General features: G+C 45.3%; 2 protein-coding genes across 2 annotated transcripts in view; one reads left to right on the forward strand and one right to left on the reverse strand.

Annotated features, from left to right (window-relative positions):
* The window catches only part of LOC131258460 (serine-rich adhesin for platelets-like), a 38,488-nt gene extending 33,648 nt beyond the window's left edge, over nucleotides 1-4,840 (forward strand). The window contains exons 10-12 of the mRNA XM_058259790.1: nucleotides 44-618; nucleotides 792-1,118; nucleotides 1,209-4,840. Coding sequence (XP_058115773.1) covers nucleotides 44-618; nucleotides 792-1,118; nucleotides 1,209-1,779 — 1,473 coding nt within the window. The 3' untranslated portion in view covers nucleotides 1,780-4,840. The remainder of the gene's footprint in view (nucleotides 1-43; nucleotides 619-791; nucleotides 1,119-1,208) is intronic.
* Nucleotides 4,841-8,807: 3,967 nt separating this feature from the next.
* Nucleotides 8,808-10,628, reverse strand: LOC131258602 (uncharacterized). Its single transcript, XM_058259956.1, has 5 exons — nucleotides 10,541-10,628; nucleotides 10,254-10,429; nucleotides 9,941-10,121; nucleotides 9,660-9,872; nucleotides 8,808-9,576 (listed from the first exon to the last, which is right to left on the reverse strand). Exons 2-5 carry the CDS (start codon nucleotides 10,347-10,349, stop codon nucleotides 9,290-9,292), a joined length of 777 nt encoding a protein of 258 aa, XP_058115939.1. The 5' UTR covers nucleotides 10,350-10,429; nucleotides 10,541-10,628; the 3' UTR covers nucleotides 8,808-9,289.
* Between the last annotated feature and the right edge of the window lie 9,877 nt (nucleotides 10,629-20,505).

Raw genomic sequence — 20,505 nt, forward strand, 5'->3', positions numbered from 1 at the left:
TTATCATACCGATTTGTCTATTGTGTATCTTTTCCTTTTCCAGCAGGACAACTTTCCACAACTCGCCAGCCGACTGGCACCGGCGGACGCACAAAATGGTCTTTTGCATCACGACGATCTGGACGATGTGAGTCGCTCCTCGACGCCGATTGACTACGATGGCGGCGGTAGTCGCGATTCGCCGGCGGTGATCGGTGGCTCTACCGGCCATCCACAGCACCATCAGCCGCAGCAGCAACATCACAGCAACCATTACCAGCAGCAGCACCAGCCGGCACCGCCCGCGCACCTAACCGCCGGTGGTCACCAGCAACCTTCGCTCATCACCTTCCATCACAGTCGGCTCGGTTCGCCCGAGCTGCAGCAGCAGCAGCAGCAGAACGGCAACAACGCTTACCTCGCAACGGAAGGTGCTGGTCCGGCCACGCTCTCACTCGTACAGTGCCCGAGCGGACTCGTGTACATGAACGGCATCGGCACCGTGACCAACCTGTCGAAGGAAATGGTTGGTGGGCGCGAGTGGACGGCCGAGACGATCGAAGACGTTAATGCGGCCACGGCGATGCTGGCACTGAAGCATGGGCCAAAAATTTTCACTGAAACAACGTTCCGCAATGGGTAAGTGATTTGCTATGACTTGGGTTAATATTGCTTTTCACTCAGATGTCAGTATTCAATCAGATGTAGTTTAAGAAAAAGAATAGCTTGTTCCACTCAAATTTCTTATATTTTCCTTAGTAAGCATTGTTTTAAATCACACCTACCTTTGTTTGCTTATGTACGTGTTGTAGGCATCCTCCCATCATCACGACCTCGCCGAGCGAAGACCATACGTACTCGGCCGGTGGTGGAGCTGCTGGCGTTGGCTCAGATCAACCATTGGCCACTATTTCTGCCAATGGGTCGCCGATGGTGAGCAGCTGTTGCTCATCATCCGACGAGCGGTACGAACACAGTCGGACCAGCCATCTGCACCATCACGCACCCAACAGCACCACCCATCCGGTGCATCATCTTCCGGCCCACCATCAGCTGCCGCTGCACGCGAACCACCAGCACATGGACACCATCAGCAACGGCACGTCGTCCGATGCAGCCTACGAGAGTAGTGAAGAGAGGTAGCTAGCCCTAGCCACGCTTGGTGGAGCGAGGGTTTCGAATGTTCAAAAGTAAACTCATCCCATTTTTCCTGATTTCCTCCCCAACAGCCATCCACATCACGCATCGTCCGCCGAAGACATGGAAGAGCGCCGCCGACAGGAGGGTGTGTACGCATTGCTCAACCTCTCCCAAATGGCCTACTCCTCGTCGCCGTCCTCATCGATGTCGTCCTCGACGTCCACGCTGTCCTCGCCCGCCTCGTCGACCGGTTCGCTGAAACGTGCTGCCCCAACCGATTCGTACGCGCCCACTAGTAGTAGCTACCGGGTACAGACAGCTTCACCCGACCGAACTGGACGAACCACCTCACCTCAGCTCCTGCCGCACCACCATCATCATCTCCACCATCACCATCACCTCAGTCATATGCAGCCACAGCAGCAGCACCACCACCACCACCATTCACAGCCGGCCAACGGGGGTGACGTCGGGACGAACGGTGGCACCACCACAGGCAACATGCTGCAAACGATGGGCATTGCCTCATACTACGGTAGTAGTGGCGCCAGCAGCAACAGCAGCGATCTCAACCGACACTATGCGTCCCCTCCGCCGTCGAAGAAAACCAAACCACGCTCGTCGCTGAAAAAGCTGAGGAAAAAGTCCTTCGGACGGTAATGCAATGTTAGAACGAACCCGAAACGACAGCACCACCATGTGCTCTAGTGCAAAGGCTGGGCAATACTGGCACACATCTTAACCGTCCGTAAGAGGAGGGGGGCTGTATTCGGATGCGGTTTTCGGCTGTGCCACCACCGGGAGCAATTTATCCTTTTAAAACATCATCTAATCCTCACGAAGAATCACGACTGCTATTGCGCATATTTGATACATACTTTTCGGTGTTTCCGTCGCAAACGCTGCACGCTTTACGTTCGAAACTAAAACCTCTTTCTAATGGAACACGCGTCTACCACTACAAATTAGCCGTACACTGTTTTTTGAACGTGACAAGAAGGGCTGAGAAACGAAGTTAGGAACTCGCCGATGGCCGAAACGTCAAATCGAGTCTAAAAACTATTGCCTTATGATGAAGTCAGTCACAGCAGAAGAAGAAGAAAAGGGGAGCAGAAGTAAATAGCAATCAACAAGAGGTACATGTTACGAATACTTTACATAGGCAGAATGAATGCAGCAGCATGATAGTACGGAGAAAGCAGGAGCACCTCATTTTATTCTATTTCAAAGGGTCTGATAGTCCTCCCCAGATTTTTAAAAATACCGTCTACTATAGGAGGGCGGTTCCGGAGAAGGTAATCCGTGTCAAGCATGTTTGAAAATAATGGCTTCATTACTCCCTTTCGTTGATGCTGGTATTCCACTGTAGCTTTCTTGTCAATTTTTGATGCGATACTTTTTATTTTTTATTTGACATGTTTTATAGCCACATTACAACAGTGTGAAACGGTCGGAATACGATTGCTATTATGTTTTATTTGAGGAAATTTTTTATGCTCTGAACAAAAACCATTGTTGAAATTGTTTTACTTTTCGATGATTATTGAGTGACGATACAATAGTTTTTAAATGTCGCTTTCGTACCGAGAGGATGACTGTTTTTTTTGAACGAACAAACAAACAAACAAGCAAAACAAAAGCCCAATATATGGATTTATTAGAGGCCAGGACTGGTTAATCGTTTTCTATAGTTTTTCCTGCTACGATTTAAAGAATAGTCAAACGCTATTTTTATTGCAAGCAAAGCTTGTACAGCTGTCGATATACATATATGGGGTAGTTTACAATCATCCTGCCTTTGGGCGGACATTTGCACACACACACAAACAAATCGTCTGCGCTGTGGAAATGTTTCGGAACGAGCGGAATATGCTCGTTGCAAACCAGCGTTCCTTTTCCTAGGTTGCTAAAGAATTTCCAGTTTATACAATCAACTACCTACGTAATTGGGTTATTAATAGTTAATGCGTTTTCTTTTCTTCTAAATACATAAAAGAGCACAATGTGTTTCACTTCCCTCCCCAGCGCCGGGAACTTGTTAGTTTTCATCAGTTTCGCTAAGAGCGGCACTAGGCTGTAGTTGTGTACGAGAAAAACAAAAGTTTCCTTCCTACATACATTATTACGCGTACTTCTTAACGTTAAACATCAAACATACAAAACATGCGCTGCAAACCAATCATTATAAAAGTAGTAGTAATACACTATTGCCTGTAAGGGATAGGGTTAGAAGGATATTAGGATAATACAAAGAAAGAGAGGATTCAGGTGGAACGCGAAAAAGTAACACAAATCGTAGTCAAAATGTCGCCAAAATTGCATTTTTTTGTTTTTATACGCGCCTTGTTTCGTTTTAGTTTACTCGTTTTTTTTATCACCTATTTGTATCGTTAAGAAATAGATTGTAGCCAATGGACGAGGGAGGGAGACGAATGTTTTGTGCTAAGTATGTAAAGTATATTTAAAAAAGTAATGATTTGAAAAGAAGAAAACAGAAAAAATCATACAAACACAACAGAAATCCTTCATATAAGAGTAGTGAAAAAATGCATGACAGTGCATAAGTGTGAAGGGCAGACGAAAACAGTGACTGCAAGGTGAGGAGAAATATGAGAAATAATACAAATTCTGTTAGGTAATTATCGCTACGAGAAAGGGAACAGGGATAGTCTGTACCTATCAAAACGCAATCGGATGTACCGGAACACACTGAACTTATCTACTCGCGCCTTCTATATAGTTATCCATGTAATTCTTAGTGCTGTCCTAGTAACGTTTAAGGGTTGGCAGGCTAGCGAGCAAACGGTGGGTGCTTGGGGAAAGTAGGAAGAAAGGATCCTCGAAAAAAAGCATACACACACAAACCAAGAGGACGAGAAAACGATCTTTGATCCTTTAAACTGCGTGTGTTGTACGTGGAAGGAAGGTGCCTCGAGTCTGTTGATAAGTTACATTTCGATTCTTTCCTGTGCTGGTTAGAAGAATAAGAACCAATTTCTATCAATTCAGTTCGCCAAAAATGAAACCACTGCAAGGTGAGAACGTTCAAAAGAACTCCCTTGAAAAACAAATCGGTACGCGGTACGTTAAACAGTTACGTTAAGGCCATTTCCTGCGTGGTGGGATCGTCAATCAAAAGAGTTAAGTGCAGCACGTAGATCGCTAATGCGTTCGATGCCATGGGATGCTCGTGAATTTTAGCTGTGTGGTGTCCGTGGTGGCGGTGGGCGGACTCGTTAAGTTCGTTGTTGTTTCATACTACATTATCTCTAGGGTACTAGGTTTGTTCACCATGTTGGCACGACGAGATTGAGCGAATCAAAGAAGAGGATAGTGGAGGAAAGGAAGGGATGGAAACACACTGGTAGTCACTCGAGTAAGCATCGGGCGGGTTCGCCGAGGGGGTGTTATCAAATTGTTACGGATTTCAAAACGGGGAGTGTATGTTTGAATGGAACGCAAGCACACAGACACACCCACATTTCGCAGTAGGCTAGGTTTTTGCTCTAGTTATCGACTACGTTAGCGCCTTCTATTTCCATGTTTAAGTTTGATAGTTGTTCTTCTATGCTAGCGATAGTATGTATTTTTCCTATGCCAATCATTAACAAGTAAAGAAGTCATCTAATGAGAAAACAAGCAATCAGCTCCGAGACTCGCTCCAAACGGTTAATAGCAAAGGAAAAGAAATGGAACCTTGTGGAAACAAAAAAAAAAGGAAGGAAAAGAGTAAAAATGCTGTGTGTTTAAGATATGAAAGTATCCAGGAAAGGGATTAGAGAAAAACGAGGCAAAACTAGCCTTGCAGGGGGCAATGCATAAATCAACTTTATCATTAGCGAAGGTGGTTTCCGTTGTTGGAGTTTCCTGCTCTTGTTTGTTTTTCTTCTTTTCATTTTTTAGGACTTACCTTGTTTGCTTGCGATGTTACGCAATTTAGTGGGACTAGTAAATTAGTAACCTATCTTATTACGTTTTCGGTTAATCATAGATTTATTATGTAATGTGGAAAACAACACTATGCTAACGATATTTAATAGCAAACATTCATTTCATAATATGGAACATTCCGGTTGTTTTATTTCGTGTTCGGCTTTGGTTTGTCTCGTTGTCCCTAAGTGACGTGTTTTGCTATCTATTATTCTCTTTATTTTTTATGTGTTCTCTTTTTTATATTCTACTCGTTGGTCTATTATGATTTTATCTTGTTGATTTGTAAGTGATTTTGTGCTTTTTGTTTTTCTCAGTTTTGTTTCTTTCTAGCGCGATGCCACGATGGACACAGCAGCAACTGCTCGAATAAGCCGGTAAGAAACTGGTCGATAGTATTATTTCGGTGTACAAGGGTATAAAACTAACTGCTCTAGCGCCTCAGCACCTCACACCCTGGGGCTTGCGAAGCCTGAACTATACGCGCTGAACAATCATAAATCATGTCGAATGGAAGTGAAAAGAGATCGAAGACAGCATGCAACACTATTTATTCTAAACGTGATCACTAAATTACTTAACAACAGAATATAGAGCAGGGGTAAGAGCACGAGTAGCACCGCGGGTACCGAAAACAATACCTAAGCTAATCTTTGGTGGGCCAATCGAACCGTTTATTCGATGCAAGGAATCTTATTTCACATCGTCATAGCCTTTGTTTTGCAACCAGTAGGTGTGTTTAATGTAGGAAGCCTTATGAAGAGCAGATATTGTTTCTATTGTACAACGGTGCGGATAGCACGTGGTTGCAGCTGGATGGAACACAGGCGAAACATGTTGCGAATGTTAGCGTAGAATGTGCCAAACCAATGAGCAAAAAATGTAACCAATATACGAGTACGAAGTGTACAAGCCGGACATCTCGTCTACAACACTACACCTCCATCATCTCACCTATCTAACTCATCGCCTCTTATCGTTAGGTTAGTGGTAGGAACACCCCGAAAGGGAAACCAAAAGGCGCACAGCACCACCTTACAAGACACCTATATCGTAGGGAACGATAACACGTTAGCTGCAGCATCATTTAGGACCTCAGCATGGCGAGGCGGGCACCGCGAGCCGCTCGACATAAGTAGCTCGATAGCTTTACTACTGTGCAGCACTCATATTTGTCTAGCATCTTTAGCCTGTTGACGATCGCTTTCAGTTTTCGTTTGAACGATTCGCATGGGTGTGATGCTATGCACCCGGGCTTTTCCTTTTCACTCTGTTGACTGTTTTGTGTGTAAAGGAAGGAAATGAACCTATATAAATATAAGCTAGAATACTGTAAGCCTCTTGATCAACCAAAAAATGGTACGCAAAGAACGTCTGGTCGTGGTGTGCAGGTGATGAAACGAAGGAAACGCAAACTGTTATTACTTAAACCCCGTTCGAGCACCAAACGATGGCACACACCAAAGGGCAAAATCATCTACTATAGTCTTCCAGATGTATATTTACACCTTTCTATCGCGCGTGATCACATTTTAGGGGACGGTCCGTGCGATTTCGTTTCTACCACGCAAACGTAGTTTCGCTAGTTATTATCATCGTTGTTATCACCGTGTTCGGTTTCGTTTTAATGTGTAGCTTTCTTTTGCGTCTGCTCTTTCACGTGCATTGAGGTACAAGAAATAAAACAAAAATGCACCCAAGGAGAAAAAGGTAAACCAGCCAGAAGTTAGCAACTAGCGCTAGTAAAAACACAGGGAGAGGGTGTGTAATACAAAAACGAGCAACAGCAGAACCATGTCTGTAGCTGACCAACCAACACGACCCAAAATGTTCAAAGTAACAAAATATGGAGCCTACCTATTTGCTTAATCACGGGCAGTTTTTTCAGTATGCAATAGGAAATTATATATACATATATCTATATATATATATTTAGCAAACAGTTGAGTGCGCAAACCTCTTTGCGAAAAAAAACTATAAGTTGGCAAACGACGAGCACCCGGTACCTATTACCTAATTCTGAAATAGATTCACGTAGGCGAGTACGAAGTGAATGCCTAGCAATTAAAAAAAAACAATTACTACTCAAGTGCATAAAACAAACAAAAGAGTAAAGGGACATCATCAATATGGACTAACAAATCACACCTGCACACGAATATGGTATTTATATACATATTAATATATATATATATATATATTGTTACAAAATGAAAATATGGAAGAGAAAAAATAGAATACTATCGTTTGACAAACGGAATAGACTGCACTCGGAAATAAACTTACACTCATACACTTAGCATCTCCACGTTTAAAAAGTAGGAAACAGGAGCGGAAAATAGTACCAGCAATGGGAACACGGTGGTCAAAAACTGTCCTTTTAAAACAGCAATGAGCACTAGATATTCTCACGGGATGGAAAAGTAGACCGGATGGAGTAGCTACGGCGTAGAGAACTCGGGCTCCCTAGCTGTGGGATGCAGTGAGTCTTGCAAGCAAAGGAGAGGATATGCAAAACACCCACAACCACTGCAAAAAGAAGCAATAATCAATTTTCCAATATCTTTACTCTTTACAAGGCCGAGAACGTGTGCAATGGTGGAAGCCGGATAGTAACAGGAGTAGAATGTCTCCATAGAGCCATAGCAGTAGCTTAGTTGCGGGGCCGGTACATGTCCAAAGGACATTGGGTAGAATATCGGTAAATACGCCGGAACACGAGATAGTGGAATGGATACAAAACTGAAGTAATACATTGCCTGCTCTAAGAAAACGAAAATAACTTCACATGACAAAAGAAAAAAAAACAAACACCATGGTTTTTACACAAAATACAAAAAAAGCATATACAACATAAGCAACTAACAAAACAAAAACCCGTTTATACAAACATAACAAAATTATATATCACCCGCGAGGACGCGCTTAGGGCGAGCAAGGGATTTAAAAACAAAACGTACCGTTTCACATGGAACCTACCAATAGAGCAGATCGATTATATTATACCAATATGTTAAGCAACACGGAAAACGAATAAATTTAGCATAAACCATTAAACTAAGTAACACAAACACTAAAAAGCGCATCTCACAGTTAAAGGAAGATAGAAACAAACATCACAAAACCCCTCACACTATCGCCGTTCACTCACTACTGCTAGTACAACGCCCTGCCGTGCCCTCGACCGCCCGTCCCGCGCCCCCCGGGTGAGGGTGTTGGCCGGGGCATTTCAGGAACGACAGGATTCTCACAGAACAGAATCTGAGTGCAGCGGCGAAAAAGTTCTTTCACCTAACGCCCAGTAAAACATATAACAACGTAATGAACAACCCTAAAATTCACTCAAAAAAAAACCCCGCGTAGCCTTCACAAAGGTGAAACACTGCGAGGTTACCTTCGCCTACCCGTAAGAAGACGATCGAGTCTAAAACAACTTTACGCAAGTAGCATATTAAAGCAAAAAGAAATTTAAAAACCACAAGAATGTGCACATACTAGCGATGCTAAGCGCTGGAGGAGGACGCTGATGAAGCGGATCAGTTTTGGGTATTGTTACCGGTAATGCAGATAAGGATCGGTCGGTAGACGCTCGGGAAGGAAAGATTCAAAGGGAAAATAAAACTCTTCAAAAGTATTGACCAAAACAACATGATATGCATTCGAGCGTGATGACAAAGACGAAAGATTACATAAAATTTTCTTTCATAATTTTAATTTGTTTTAACAAATCACACAAACTGTGATTAGTTTTAGTTATGTTATGTTTATACTATTTATTTTCCAATCAACAATATTAATCCCTCCCCACTCCTTCTCCCCACCTAGGGGGTCTTATTTTCCGCGAACAAAAAGCGCCGGTCGCTAGACCATGCAAATTTCATTTCCACTCTGTTGTTCTTTAGCAAAAATACGATTAAATCTACACAAGCATATTACGATTAGGGAACGGTTCTGGGAGATGGGTTAGGAGATCGGGAAGTGTCCCTTGCTGCAGGCGGAGGAACAAACTGTCACTACGTGCCCAATAGAAGCTGACTGTTGCTGGCGCAGGCCCTGCCTGTGGAATTCTTTTCCGCCTCCGGTTACAACATGGTTTGTTGAAAGCTCTTATTCGCTCATCGCTTGGATAAGTTGGGCAAAAAATGGGGAACCGTACAAGTGTTCCAGCGCACCAGTAATTATCGTTTCAGTTTTGGTTTCGTTTAAGCTTTGCTTGTTTGTTCGGGTTTTTTGTTTTTGCTTAAACCAAATAGTTGGCCTCGTTGGCATCGAAGAGAACGTGCTTCAGTCCGCCATCGCTCAGGTGCATGTTTTCCTTGCGGTTGTGGTAGGGCGGCGGTGGCGACGGTCCGGCCAGCCCGTTGGAGGACTTGCAGCGCACGGTAGCGCCCGGCGTGTTGGCCGGGCACGGAATCGCAACGATGGCCACCTCGCGCAGCTTCGTCATGTGCACCAGGTTCTTGTAGAACGTCCGGATGACCAGCCAGATGATTACGTTGAACGCGGTCGTTACGGCACAGAATGCCCCTGGAGAGTGGAAGGAAACCAACAACGTCAACAACGACCGTGGTCAACAAGAAGCATCGAACGATGTTACGGAGTCCACTTACAGTATTGCCACTTGGAGACGAAACAGTACGTCGACTTGTTGTAGGCCACCGCCAGCATGATGGAGGCGGACACGAGCGTCCCGAAGAAGTCGACCACCATCCAGGGGATGAAGAACTCGTGGCGGTTGCGCAGCGTACCGATCAGCAGCCCGAGGCAGCTCAGCACGTAGATGGTGGCCAGTGTCGTGCCGATGTAGAGCATACACAGAGTCACTGCGGGGGAAGAATGGAATAGTGAATCGATTAAAAAATATTGCATGGACGGGCTAACAAGCACCCACCGGAAGCTAGTTTTTCGGCGGACTTGAAGCGCCACTCGTTGATCGATTCCTCCTGCTCGCTCGTGGTCCAGATGTACTCGCTGTCCTTCTGGTCGGCGATGCTCATCTGCAGGATGGTGCTCATCTCCTCGGCATGAGCCAACCCGAGCAGCATCACAAACAGTAGCACGTGCGCCACGAGCTGTAATTGCATTGCATCGGGTACCCGGAATCAATATCCTTGGAGCTCTTTTAAAGAAGGTTCTTCTATCTCTGTCGCAAGGTCGACCCCCCGACGCTGCTCGGAAAAGATATGCCCTGGGCCCACACTTACCACCTTGTAGATTGCGATAAGGATGGCCGAAACGCGGAGGTACTTCGGGGACACCGGTACGGTTACGATTTCGATGATCCGATCGATGAAGTACATGGTTGGTCGAGGCGTTTGCGTGCGTCCTTTCCTAACGGTGTATGCTCCTTGGGGAAAATCCTTGGGACGGACGTGCGGCCCTAAAAGTTTTCGCCGTAGCGGAAATGGGTGTTCTCGTGTTAGGGTTTACCGATGGCGAGAAACAACAAAAAAAAAAAAAACACAAGCACGAAACTAAGATCGATTCTTACAACACTTTTTCCTTGTTCACCCCTTCTAGCGGGTGCTGCAAATGGCGCAGTGTGATTTTTGCTATGCTTTGTTTGCGGTACGAGTTTTGCTCCGGAAATATTTAACTCATTTCTGCCCTGTGGAAAATGTGGCACAGTTCCTTAACACATTGTTTTTACAACCAAACAATTTGGCAGAAACTTTAAATTTCACGTTTTTTGTTTTTCTTGGATGTGCTATGGTCGCAAAATAAATCCTCACGCTTCGTGCAAGCACTTACATCGTGGATGGTAGGAAGGAGACTGACAAAAATCGAATCTGCTCCTAGGCGGACGTACCGTCTGGCGTGTGCATGGGAGCCTAGGACGGACAGGGTGCGAGTGGGACTGTTATGTTTTTAACCGTGAGTCATGCGCAATGCTTCGCAGTAAGGGACCAATTCATTGTATGTAAACAATTAAGGAGCACAACAGCACGACAATTTATTCTTAACACACGTTTTATAAAGTTTTGGTTTTTTTTATTTAAGTCATTAAATAAAAAAAACTTAATTAAACACTGTGTACCTGATTCAAAATGGTCCAAATGTTAAGGATCGTAATTTTTTCAGCTTAGATTTGGGTGTGAAAACTTCGTCGTTTCATCGATAACACCCCATGGCTCGGGCAGTTTGGTTTGCCTAATGGTGATTTAAAACGTTCTCAGATCCGTTAGTTGAGTTTAAAATAAAATTCAACGACTGTTTGAAAACCAAAAAAAAATCATCCTTACTAACTGCCAAATGTATCGCTGCTCTCTCGAAACGAAATCGTAAAACAGGAAGAAAATTTGATGATTTTTAAGTGGATTACAAATTTCGTGTGCTGTAACTTCGTTTACCGTTCGCTTTTGATGCGCCGTGTGCGGACCCTATAGGTTCACGAACCGGTAAATCAAAGACAGCGAACCGGTAATCGGGTTGACGTTTTCGAACAAGTTTCGGAACAAGTCAGTCTTTCGTCGGCTTCGAATCGGGACGGTCGTACGACGCTTCGCGTTTTCGCTCCGTTGTGCTCTCGTGGTACGTGTTTGATGAACGGGAAGCGCGGTCATTTCGCGACAAGTGCAGTGGTGTAACTGGTATCGTTGGTGTTTGCTATTGTAATCCCCCCAGTGAGCAGAGGTAAACCAGCACTGGTTTCGTTTAGCTTAGCAACCATTGTAACGATCAACAGCTGCTCCGTTGCCGAAAAGTGCTGATCTTCATGGCTCTTGGCTGCCGGCGCCGAGCGAAAGCGCTGAGTTTTTTTCAAGGGTGCGCTAGTGAGGGAAAATTTGAATGGCTTTACAAATTTTGATTTTCGGCTGCTGTTCTTATCAACAATAAAATCCTCGACTGTGCGATGAGGCCATACGGTTGTTATTACGGTGCGTGTTTTCTCGTTTGTTTGTTTGTTTGTTTGTTTTGCATATTGCTCTACGAACAAGTGTGAGGGCCGCTATGAATGGCGCTTCGTCGCATTGCTGGACCGAGTGTTGGCGTTTCCAAGGCAACGGTACATCGCTGGATCGTGAGAAAGAAGTCGCATCGCGAGAAAGATCGTCCGCACAACTAGCTCATCTCGGTAAAGTGAAAGATCTATTTTATTTTCTAAACAAATAGATAGATTGTTCTAATGCCGTCTTCGAGCTATTTGACGTTAAAGTCGCGATCGTCGTTTCGGGTTGTTGGTGCGTTTTAGTGTGTGCGTGTCGGGATGAATAGACCGAAAGCGCGTCTGACAAGATCGCGTCGACTTGAGCGACGATGAGATTTTGTCTACTCTCGCTCTCCCTCACTCCACCCCTGTCAGGCGAGATGATATTTTTAACAAGTCCCCGGTGTTTCGATTTATTTATTTTTTACTGTTCTTATTCTTTGCTGGTTCGGTTCTGCCCACGATCGATTTTCTAAAGTTCAACCATCCACCTTCAATTGGCGAGCGCTGTGGTAGTGACGACGTGTGCATTTTGGCAGAATGCAAAGGGTGAAAAATGAATGAAAAACCGGTCGTAATCAAAGGAAGCAAAGCAACTGCTCCGGGACGATCAATCGCGGTAGTGTGTTTCTCATCGATCGTTTGCTTCTTCTCACTGCTTGTACGTCTCACCAGCTTCTCACACGTCGTGCGAGAGGAAGATCAACCCCCGGGGAAAGAACGATTTGACAGTGATTTTATTTTGGTTCTGCTACGCAAGTTTATCATCGTTGGTGATCTGTTTTTCTTTTTTTTTAGGTTCGCGCGATCTCTGTGTGCATATGGTGTTGTGAATGATCCAGTCCGCTGTTGATGACGGCATGAGTGTTGCGTTTGTTTAGTTGAGTTTTTGAAACCAAGAGTGACGTCCGTGGCGTAAAGTGAAGGAAGTTTTGGGAAGAAGATGGAATGAGGTGCTCTCGTATAACGAGGATATATCGGCTCGAGTGCTAACCCTACGCGTAAGACGTGTGCGCACGAACGTACACCAGCGATATGCTCTAGAACATAGCAGTTCACAAACACATAAACATACTGCTTAGTGATTGATGATCTTCGAAGAAAGAGCGAGAAGGACAGGTGCCAGCAAAACCACGAAGAGAAAGATCACACAAAACATCGTTCATCAGCATACGATACAAGTGCCAGTAAGTATTAACTTTAGCTCAAGTTAATGTTACCAAATAGTCAAACTGTTTTCTCTAAACCTTTGCGAGAAAAGTGGTTGATCGCGATCATCGCACCGTCAGGGGACCAATATTTGCTCACGTTCATCTCACCTGCGTGTGCAGCAGCTCACTCGCGCATTCTCGGATGCCAACCCCGAGCGTGGCGCGAGTGTTGCTTTTTATGTTGTTAACATTCTCGCCCTTTGAGATTTCGGTCGCTCGGTGGTATGCGTGTGCTGCATCATATGTACGCAGGCTCCTCCGGAATGCTGCGCGGATCGCGATCTCCTTCCCGGGACCATTTATTTACCCTGCTGTAGCGATGCTGCGCGTATGTGTGCCGGCGCACCTACCGCCCAACAACAACAACGGCACACTCTGCTGCTGCTGGTATGTTGGTGGTTGTTATTGGCGATGGTGGCCCTTTCGGCTGTCGGCGTCTCTGGCGAATCATATGGGAAAAGGGAATGACGGCAAACAAAAGAGACGAAGAGAAAAGAAATGAAAAACCTTTTCCTGCCTTTGCTGCCGGTGAAGCTTGTACGAGCACCGAATCATGCCTGACGAGTCTTGATCGCGATTGCTGATCGGTGTGCTGGTATTCTTTGGTAAATGAAAACGGCTAGACGGGGAACGATCGCTTGAAGAAAACGGGACTGAAGGTAGAATTTGGGAGTGGGCCGGCTGCAGAAAAGCCCTTCGTAACGAGTGAGTACACTATGAAACGATCCGATTCGTATTCGATTCGGTGTGGGAAAATGAAGCAACGAGCATCGAAAAACGTTTTAATCCTTACCAAGAGAAATGATCGAAATGTTAACCAAACATTCAAAATGTGCTTAAAATGGTTACTGCTTCTTACGTTTTTAAAACTATGGTACGTATGTTGTGCTATATGCTTATGAGCAAACATTTTGTATGTTTCTTATTAATATTGGGTTGCCTCTTTCCCTTTTAGTTGATTGTTTTAGTTCTCTCGTAACTCTTGCTAAACATGTAGGAATGCAATTGCATTCTCCATCTTTAGTAACCCAACTAATTCTTATGGTGGGACTACCACTTAAAGCGATTCTGTCCCACGGGGGGTAACATTCATCGACGACCGTTCCACGGTTGAGTGGAAACGAAGAACTGATTTGGAATATTGCACCAAACAAACCATTTACCGGGGAACGGTATGGCCGGTTTATGGAAGATTCTTGCTCCTCGGATCCGTCCGCGAACCGGGCGGCAACCTTTCTCTTCCATTCATTCCCTCTAATCGATCAGTTCCAACCGTGTGTCGATCAACATCGATGACACGCTACATCGATTCGTCGTCGGAGTTTATGCTCACCGCCCGCCGCAGGAGAAGGTTCGAGGGGCATGTTTTGCGGCACCGAAAAGGTGTTTCGTTTCGCCAGCCTGTGTATGTGTGTGCTTTCGGTATCGCTTTACACAGCGATGCAACAACACGATGCCGAATGGAGCAAAAAGAAACTCCGTCGTTATGGACACTTTGATACTGCAGACCTTCCAAAAACCGGAGAAAGGGCGAACATGAAAGGCCCAGCATGATCACCAGGCATGATCAGGGGAATCATCGTCCGCACGGGCTGGTTCGTTATCCTTGTTGTGCACCTTAATTTTCCTCCCATCTTGAGATGGCCGTAGGGAGAAACGAAGGAACCAGAAAAAAAAGAAAATAAATAAAAATTCCTCGTTTGATCCCCGTTCGCTCGTTCCAATGTTGGCCTCCTTGTTGGCGTAAGAACTCCGAACGAGCGCAAATATAAGATTCCGATAATAAACGATACACACGCCAAGGGGGAAGGAGAAAATTAACAAAGTTGGTAGATTCGACTTCCCGCACACTAACACAGCCTTTGTTGCGTGCAATTTGGTGCGATGTGTTTTTTGTTTGTCCCCCAAAACAACCGAAATTTGTTTTTAAATTCTATTTTCTCCCGCCAACCGGAATGACAGCATATGAGCGTAAGCGCGTTATTTTTATTGCACTTTTTGAACGGCTATTCCCGTCGGCTTGTTTGTTGTTTATTGCACCGCACGACGGTCCCTGCCTCCCATGCTAAATGATCCGTGTTCCGTACGTAAAATGTCCGTTCCGACCGTACGCGCGCTCATTATCGGGTTCGTTTCCTGTTGCCGGCCCGGTGAGTCTTTCGTTTCAGGTGCGTTCAAGTAAACGCGCAAGTTGTGTTCGTGCCACGTTTTTCTTGCTCTTCTTTACCTCCTGCAAACACATTCGGAGATTGCGTTTCCTCGTTTCGCCGAAGGATCCTTTCCGGGGCCCTGTCGGGGCGCAGGCAAACGTCCGTTTGATCCTAGCAAATTACTAGTTTTTTGCATCTGTGTTTTACTTTTCGGTTAAGCTAATGCATCTTTCGTTTTGCGGGTCTCCAAACCCCGTTCGCATGTTTGCTTTCACGTTCCACGGAAATGAATGAATGGACGGAATGTTCGCAAAGGCCTGGCCAAAGGGAAGGAGAGAAGGAAAAAAAGAAGGATGACCCGGAGCGGTCGAAAGGGCGAGGCCCAAAATAAATACCACACCAAAAAGGATGTGATTCGGTAACAACCCGCTAATTACCACACCCGGAGTGGTCCGTTTTCCTGCTGGCGAACCGAAAAACGGAACCCGCCAACGAAACAACCAACCGAGCCAAGCAGCAATTGATGCTGTGCCGAGGAATGCTGCATTCTGGCCGTCGTGCTGATTTTTTTTTCTTACCGTTGTGTACTCTTTGGTAAGGACTTGTGGGGGTCCAGCGGGGACTTTGTTCGCTGACTGAAACGAAAAACTGACCGGACTTCTTGGATTCCAAACTGCAGCCCGTTTTGTGGGGCTGGCGTTTTATTTGAGTATGTAAACCTTTTTTCCCTTCACTCCATCCGAAAGCAAACTCAAAAAACATCTCACCCTCAGAAATGGAGGATCTCAGGTTAAGGTTTGATTTTGATTTTTCCCTTAATTCTTCCCAATGGTTGTGGAACTTTTTCATCCTCTCACCGGGTTAACACTAGCTCCTGTTCCTCCGTTCCCTTTCACCCTCGTCGACACCCGCAGTCAACGCATTTCAAGCGCGATCCTGCCCGAAATTATTGCCACATTGCGGTGTATGTCTGGTTTTTTTGTCCTGCCAACGCGTCGAAACCGAATCCCGCCGGGCTCGGGGTGAACCAATTTTCGCGCTGCAGCAAACCGATGGCCCTTGGCGACGGTTTCTGTTCCTGTTGTGCTTTTCACCCCCTTCATTTCTTCACTTTTGTTTTGTTTTGTTTAAATTCAACTTCCATTCTCCCTCCCCCTCGCTTGAAGATGGTCCTGCGAAACATGATTGACGGCCTGATTGGGCGCTGCTTATTATTAAGTACTATCATTTGCCATGGGTGCATGGGCTCGCCAAAGTCGTCGCGGACCGTTTGTTTTTTTTTTGTATCTCATTGTGCAGCTCCTTTTGATGATCCCTTTGCCATTCTCCGACCTGGCTGTCACCTTTCGATGTGTGGATTTGATTTTTTTTCGACAGACCTGCCCGAGAATGAGCAAAAAAAGCCAAAAGGAGCCTGCGAGAAAATTGCACAAGTCAACCGACTGACCACGAAATGAAGCGAGGGAAAAAAACCGTTTGGGTTCCCGCAATGTCCGGCCCCCGGAAGATGACGAATGACGGAAAGTTGGAACGTGATCCTTTTTTTGCTCATTGGGCTCGGTTTGGGGTTGTGTTTTTGTGTGCGTGTGTGAGCAAGAAAAAGCTGGGACCATGAAACACGCCATCGGCGAGCAGTTTCGGTTTCGTGCAGCATCTTCTTATTCATTAGCACTTTTGGCGTCCACTCGCAGCCCCAACGTGCGCCTTCCTACTTCCCCCACGCCTTTCCTTGCATGGTGGGCTCAAACAAAAAATGGTGGCAATCGGAGTGCACTTTCCGTGCCGAGAGACGAACGTCTTGCCCGCGGTGTGTTCGTTCTTATTATTTCACCTCATCGCCCAACGTCAACCCACCACCACCACCACCACCCGATGAGACGGGACGCAATCAACGTAGAACAAACATGCTGTACGCCGTCGACGTCGTCGTCGTCATCGTCGACGACTTGCCAAAAGCCCGACTCTCGCTCGTTTAGCAGCTCCTTATTATGAATGGGCTGCACTTTGGCAATTTGTGCGGTAGTATTTGCGTCAATCTTCCGAGGACGATTATGCACCAAACGATAGACAGGGCAAAAGAGAGAGAGAGTGAGAAGGAGGGAAATGGGAGACGATGCAGCGGGAAAGATAACAATTGCGGTCTGCCCTTGGAGCGCTTGCGAGTTTTCCATTTTGCAAGTTTATGAAAGCTTGTTGATAGAGGGCGAATCAGTGCCGCCCCCTCGTGCTACCGATTTCGAAAGCACCGATTTTGAAAGTCGAATTTAGTCGTCCTTTCTACCGCTCTTGCCCAGCTGGAGAAGAACTGGACGAACTCTCGTTCGTTTTCACCAAAACTGTACCGTCGGGGAAAACTCATCTGCCGAGAGTGTTTCCCGCACTAATGCTTGGTTTTTTGTTCGGTTCCTAGTTTTTAGAACGGGGAGGCAAAGGGTTTGTTTTCATCTTCGAACACAGGATCGAAAGGATCTGCAAGTCACGCCCCTCCACATGTACGGGGGAAAAATATTTTCCAATTCCAGTGGTGGAAAGATTGATTTGGCTCGCCAGATTTGCCACGGTTGGGATTATGTTATGTTTGTGTTGAAAGTTTCTCGTATGCGATCGATGGCGTGATGGAGTGAGCTTTTGGGTGTGAAGAAATATAATTTATTAGTATCGATTTTCCGAGTCCATGGCGAGGGCCGAACCCGACGGGACGGGTTTCGATTGAGTGCTGTCAATAAACGTTTGCACGGGTTTTGCCGAGTTGTTGAGAAGTTGTTCTCGGACACACAGAGTTTATGATCTACTCGTGGTTTGATGTGCTCGTGCACAATGGTTTTGCGTGTGTGCAACTCAATTTTTTAAATGTTTTCCAGTATTTAAATTTTCTTTTGATGCAAAAATCTAAATTGTAAGCTCATAAATCGATCCCACGTCACAACAGGGTATTGAAATGTTAATGTCGATTTACGCGTCGGCTTAAGCTTTGGTGTAAATATTTCATAAGATTGTTTGTGCGCCGGGTAAGGAAGAACCACAAAGCGCCTTTACAAAAACCCCCCATCCCCGCCCCACCTTTTTTGGGCGTGTGAACGAAATAACAAAATTAAAAAAAGAACCGAAAACCAACGCACTTCCAATCGAACCCCTTCCTCCAGCCCGAGATCATCTTCTCTCGGCCACTTGATCACGTACTGTGAGCGCCCACGCACGAACAAGAAAAAAAAGTGCTCTTCACCATCTTCGAAGTCGATATTCGATCTTCAACCATTGAGACAGCACAATGCGAACAAACACCGCACCAAAAACCCCCGCCACAGATAGTTATGCTGCTCAATCCCCCTCGATAAACATCTCGGCTAACCTGTTGGATCCGGGTTAGGGGGGAAAGGCTTAGGTTGGTTTCTCGTAAACGTTGAATTACGGATTAATAATCGTCTTAACACACTGCTCAGACGGATGGATCTTTCGGCGTTGGAGGGAGAAGTTAACACCGGCCATCGGTTAAGTTGCTTAAGACTTCTTCCTTCAGCTTGAGTGGTTCAAGGGGCAAGCGCAGCTTTGGGTTTCGTAAGGCAAGGCAAGATAGAGACAAAATATGACGCACTGCTGGGGTACGGCTCTTCCGTCGCCCGACTTTGCGAAGTATTTTCGTTCGGAATAAACATGTTTGATATTTTTATTACCAACGGAACGAGGCGAAGTTATTTTCAAAACGATTCTGATTCGATAGTTGATCCTTTTTTTATTTTTTTTGGCCATGACATCATGTTGCACTTTATTGTTTGTGTGTTGGGTTGGATGGATAATTTTTCCTGCTGCGCCGAATTAATTTCGACTGAAGTTCATACAGCAAAGACCTGCCAAGGCGTGGAGTGAAGTAGATAAATTAAATGTCTTTTGTAGGGGTTTGTTTATTGTTTTGATAAAAAGGAAAACAATCTTATTACGCGTAAAGTCCATTTTCACCATTTCGACTGAGGATGTTTTATCTTTTTACAGTTGAGAACTTGTTTACTGCATGCAATTTTTGGGTCATCTTCTTTGGACGACCGTCACAGGAAACGCTCTGGGTCGTTTGATGTTTATGGACATTAAATGCACATTATCCGTTGAGCATCGGAAAATTCGAACGATGTGTGCGTGTGTGTGTGTTTCTGAAGGGAAATAATCGGCGGGGGAGACAATACCTCCTCGGAGATCATTAAGGAGACGTGCGGAAGATTTACAACCATTCCCAAACCCCCATCGGTTCCCGACCGTACCATTTGCTGCAGATTTTAACGAGCTGCCTTTCCAACCGCCTCGGAGGGTAGGTTCGTTTCAGTTTGCCGTGTCTTGGGTGGATCTGTAACCCCCACCGGTTCCGGTCGGAGCAGCGAAAGATTACCAATCACAAACGAAAGCAAAAAAAAATGTAAATTTCGATTCGAAACGCAACGAACTGCATTCCTCGTTCGTGTTCCGTTTTGCCGCCATCTGATTGCACTGCTGATGTCATGTTCTTCTTTCTCCCGATGGAATGTGGAGGCGCATGGTGAACGTGGAAAAAAGTAAACGAAAATCGCTCGGAAAAGGTCAATCGAGAACGGATCGGGGTGGTGTATTTTATTGGAATTTGATGTGTTTGCCATGTCCGCTGTGTGTTTTGAAGTCTGCGCAAATATAATAATACCTCCCCGCGGTCGTCGAACGGATGAAGGGGTTTTTTTTTGTCATGTCCCTTTTTTGGGTTTAGTTTAATCGGAAACGTAAAAATTTAATAAAAGTAAAAAGTAAAGGCAAAATAAACATACAAACACACATACTTGAAGGGCGCTTGTGTCCATCAAATAAAATCAAATATATTCCTAACCAGTAAAGCAATGGGAAACGAAAGAGAGGAAGAGAGAAAGAGAGAAAGAAAAAGCAAGAGAACACAAACGCCCAAAGTGTGTTGCACATTTGACCAAACAGTTAACAAACATATTTTCGTCTGCAGGGTTGAATTTTACGGTAGTGGCTTTTCTGTTTGATCTATACTTTTTTTTTGCTTTATTCCTTTTTCTTCCCGGTTTTCCCATCTCGTCCTGTCAAAATTTGTTTTCGGTTTTCACTGCCCCTGGCGGAAGTAATACGGGAGGAAACTCGAATCCGTTGCACATTTTCGTCATGTTTTTCGGTGATTGACCGAACGCCACAG

The sequence above is a fragment of the Anopheles coustani genome, chromosome 3 (genome assembly GCF_943734705.1).
Source record: "Anopheles coustani chromosome 3, idAnoCousDA_361_x.2, whole genome shotgun sequence".
Taxonomy (NCBI): Eukaryota; Metazoa; Arthropoda; class Insecta; order Diptera; family Culicidae; genus Anopheles; species Anopheles coustani.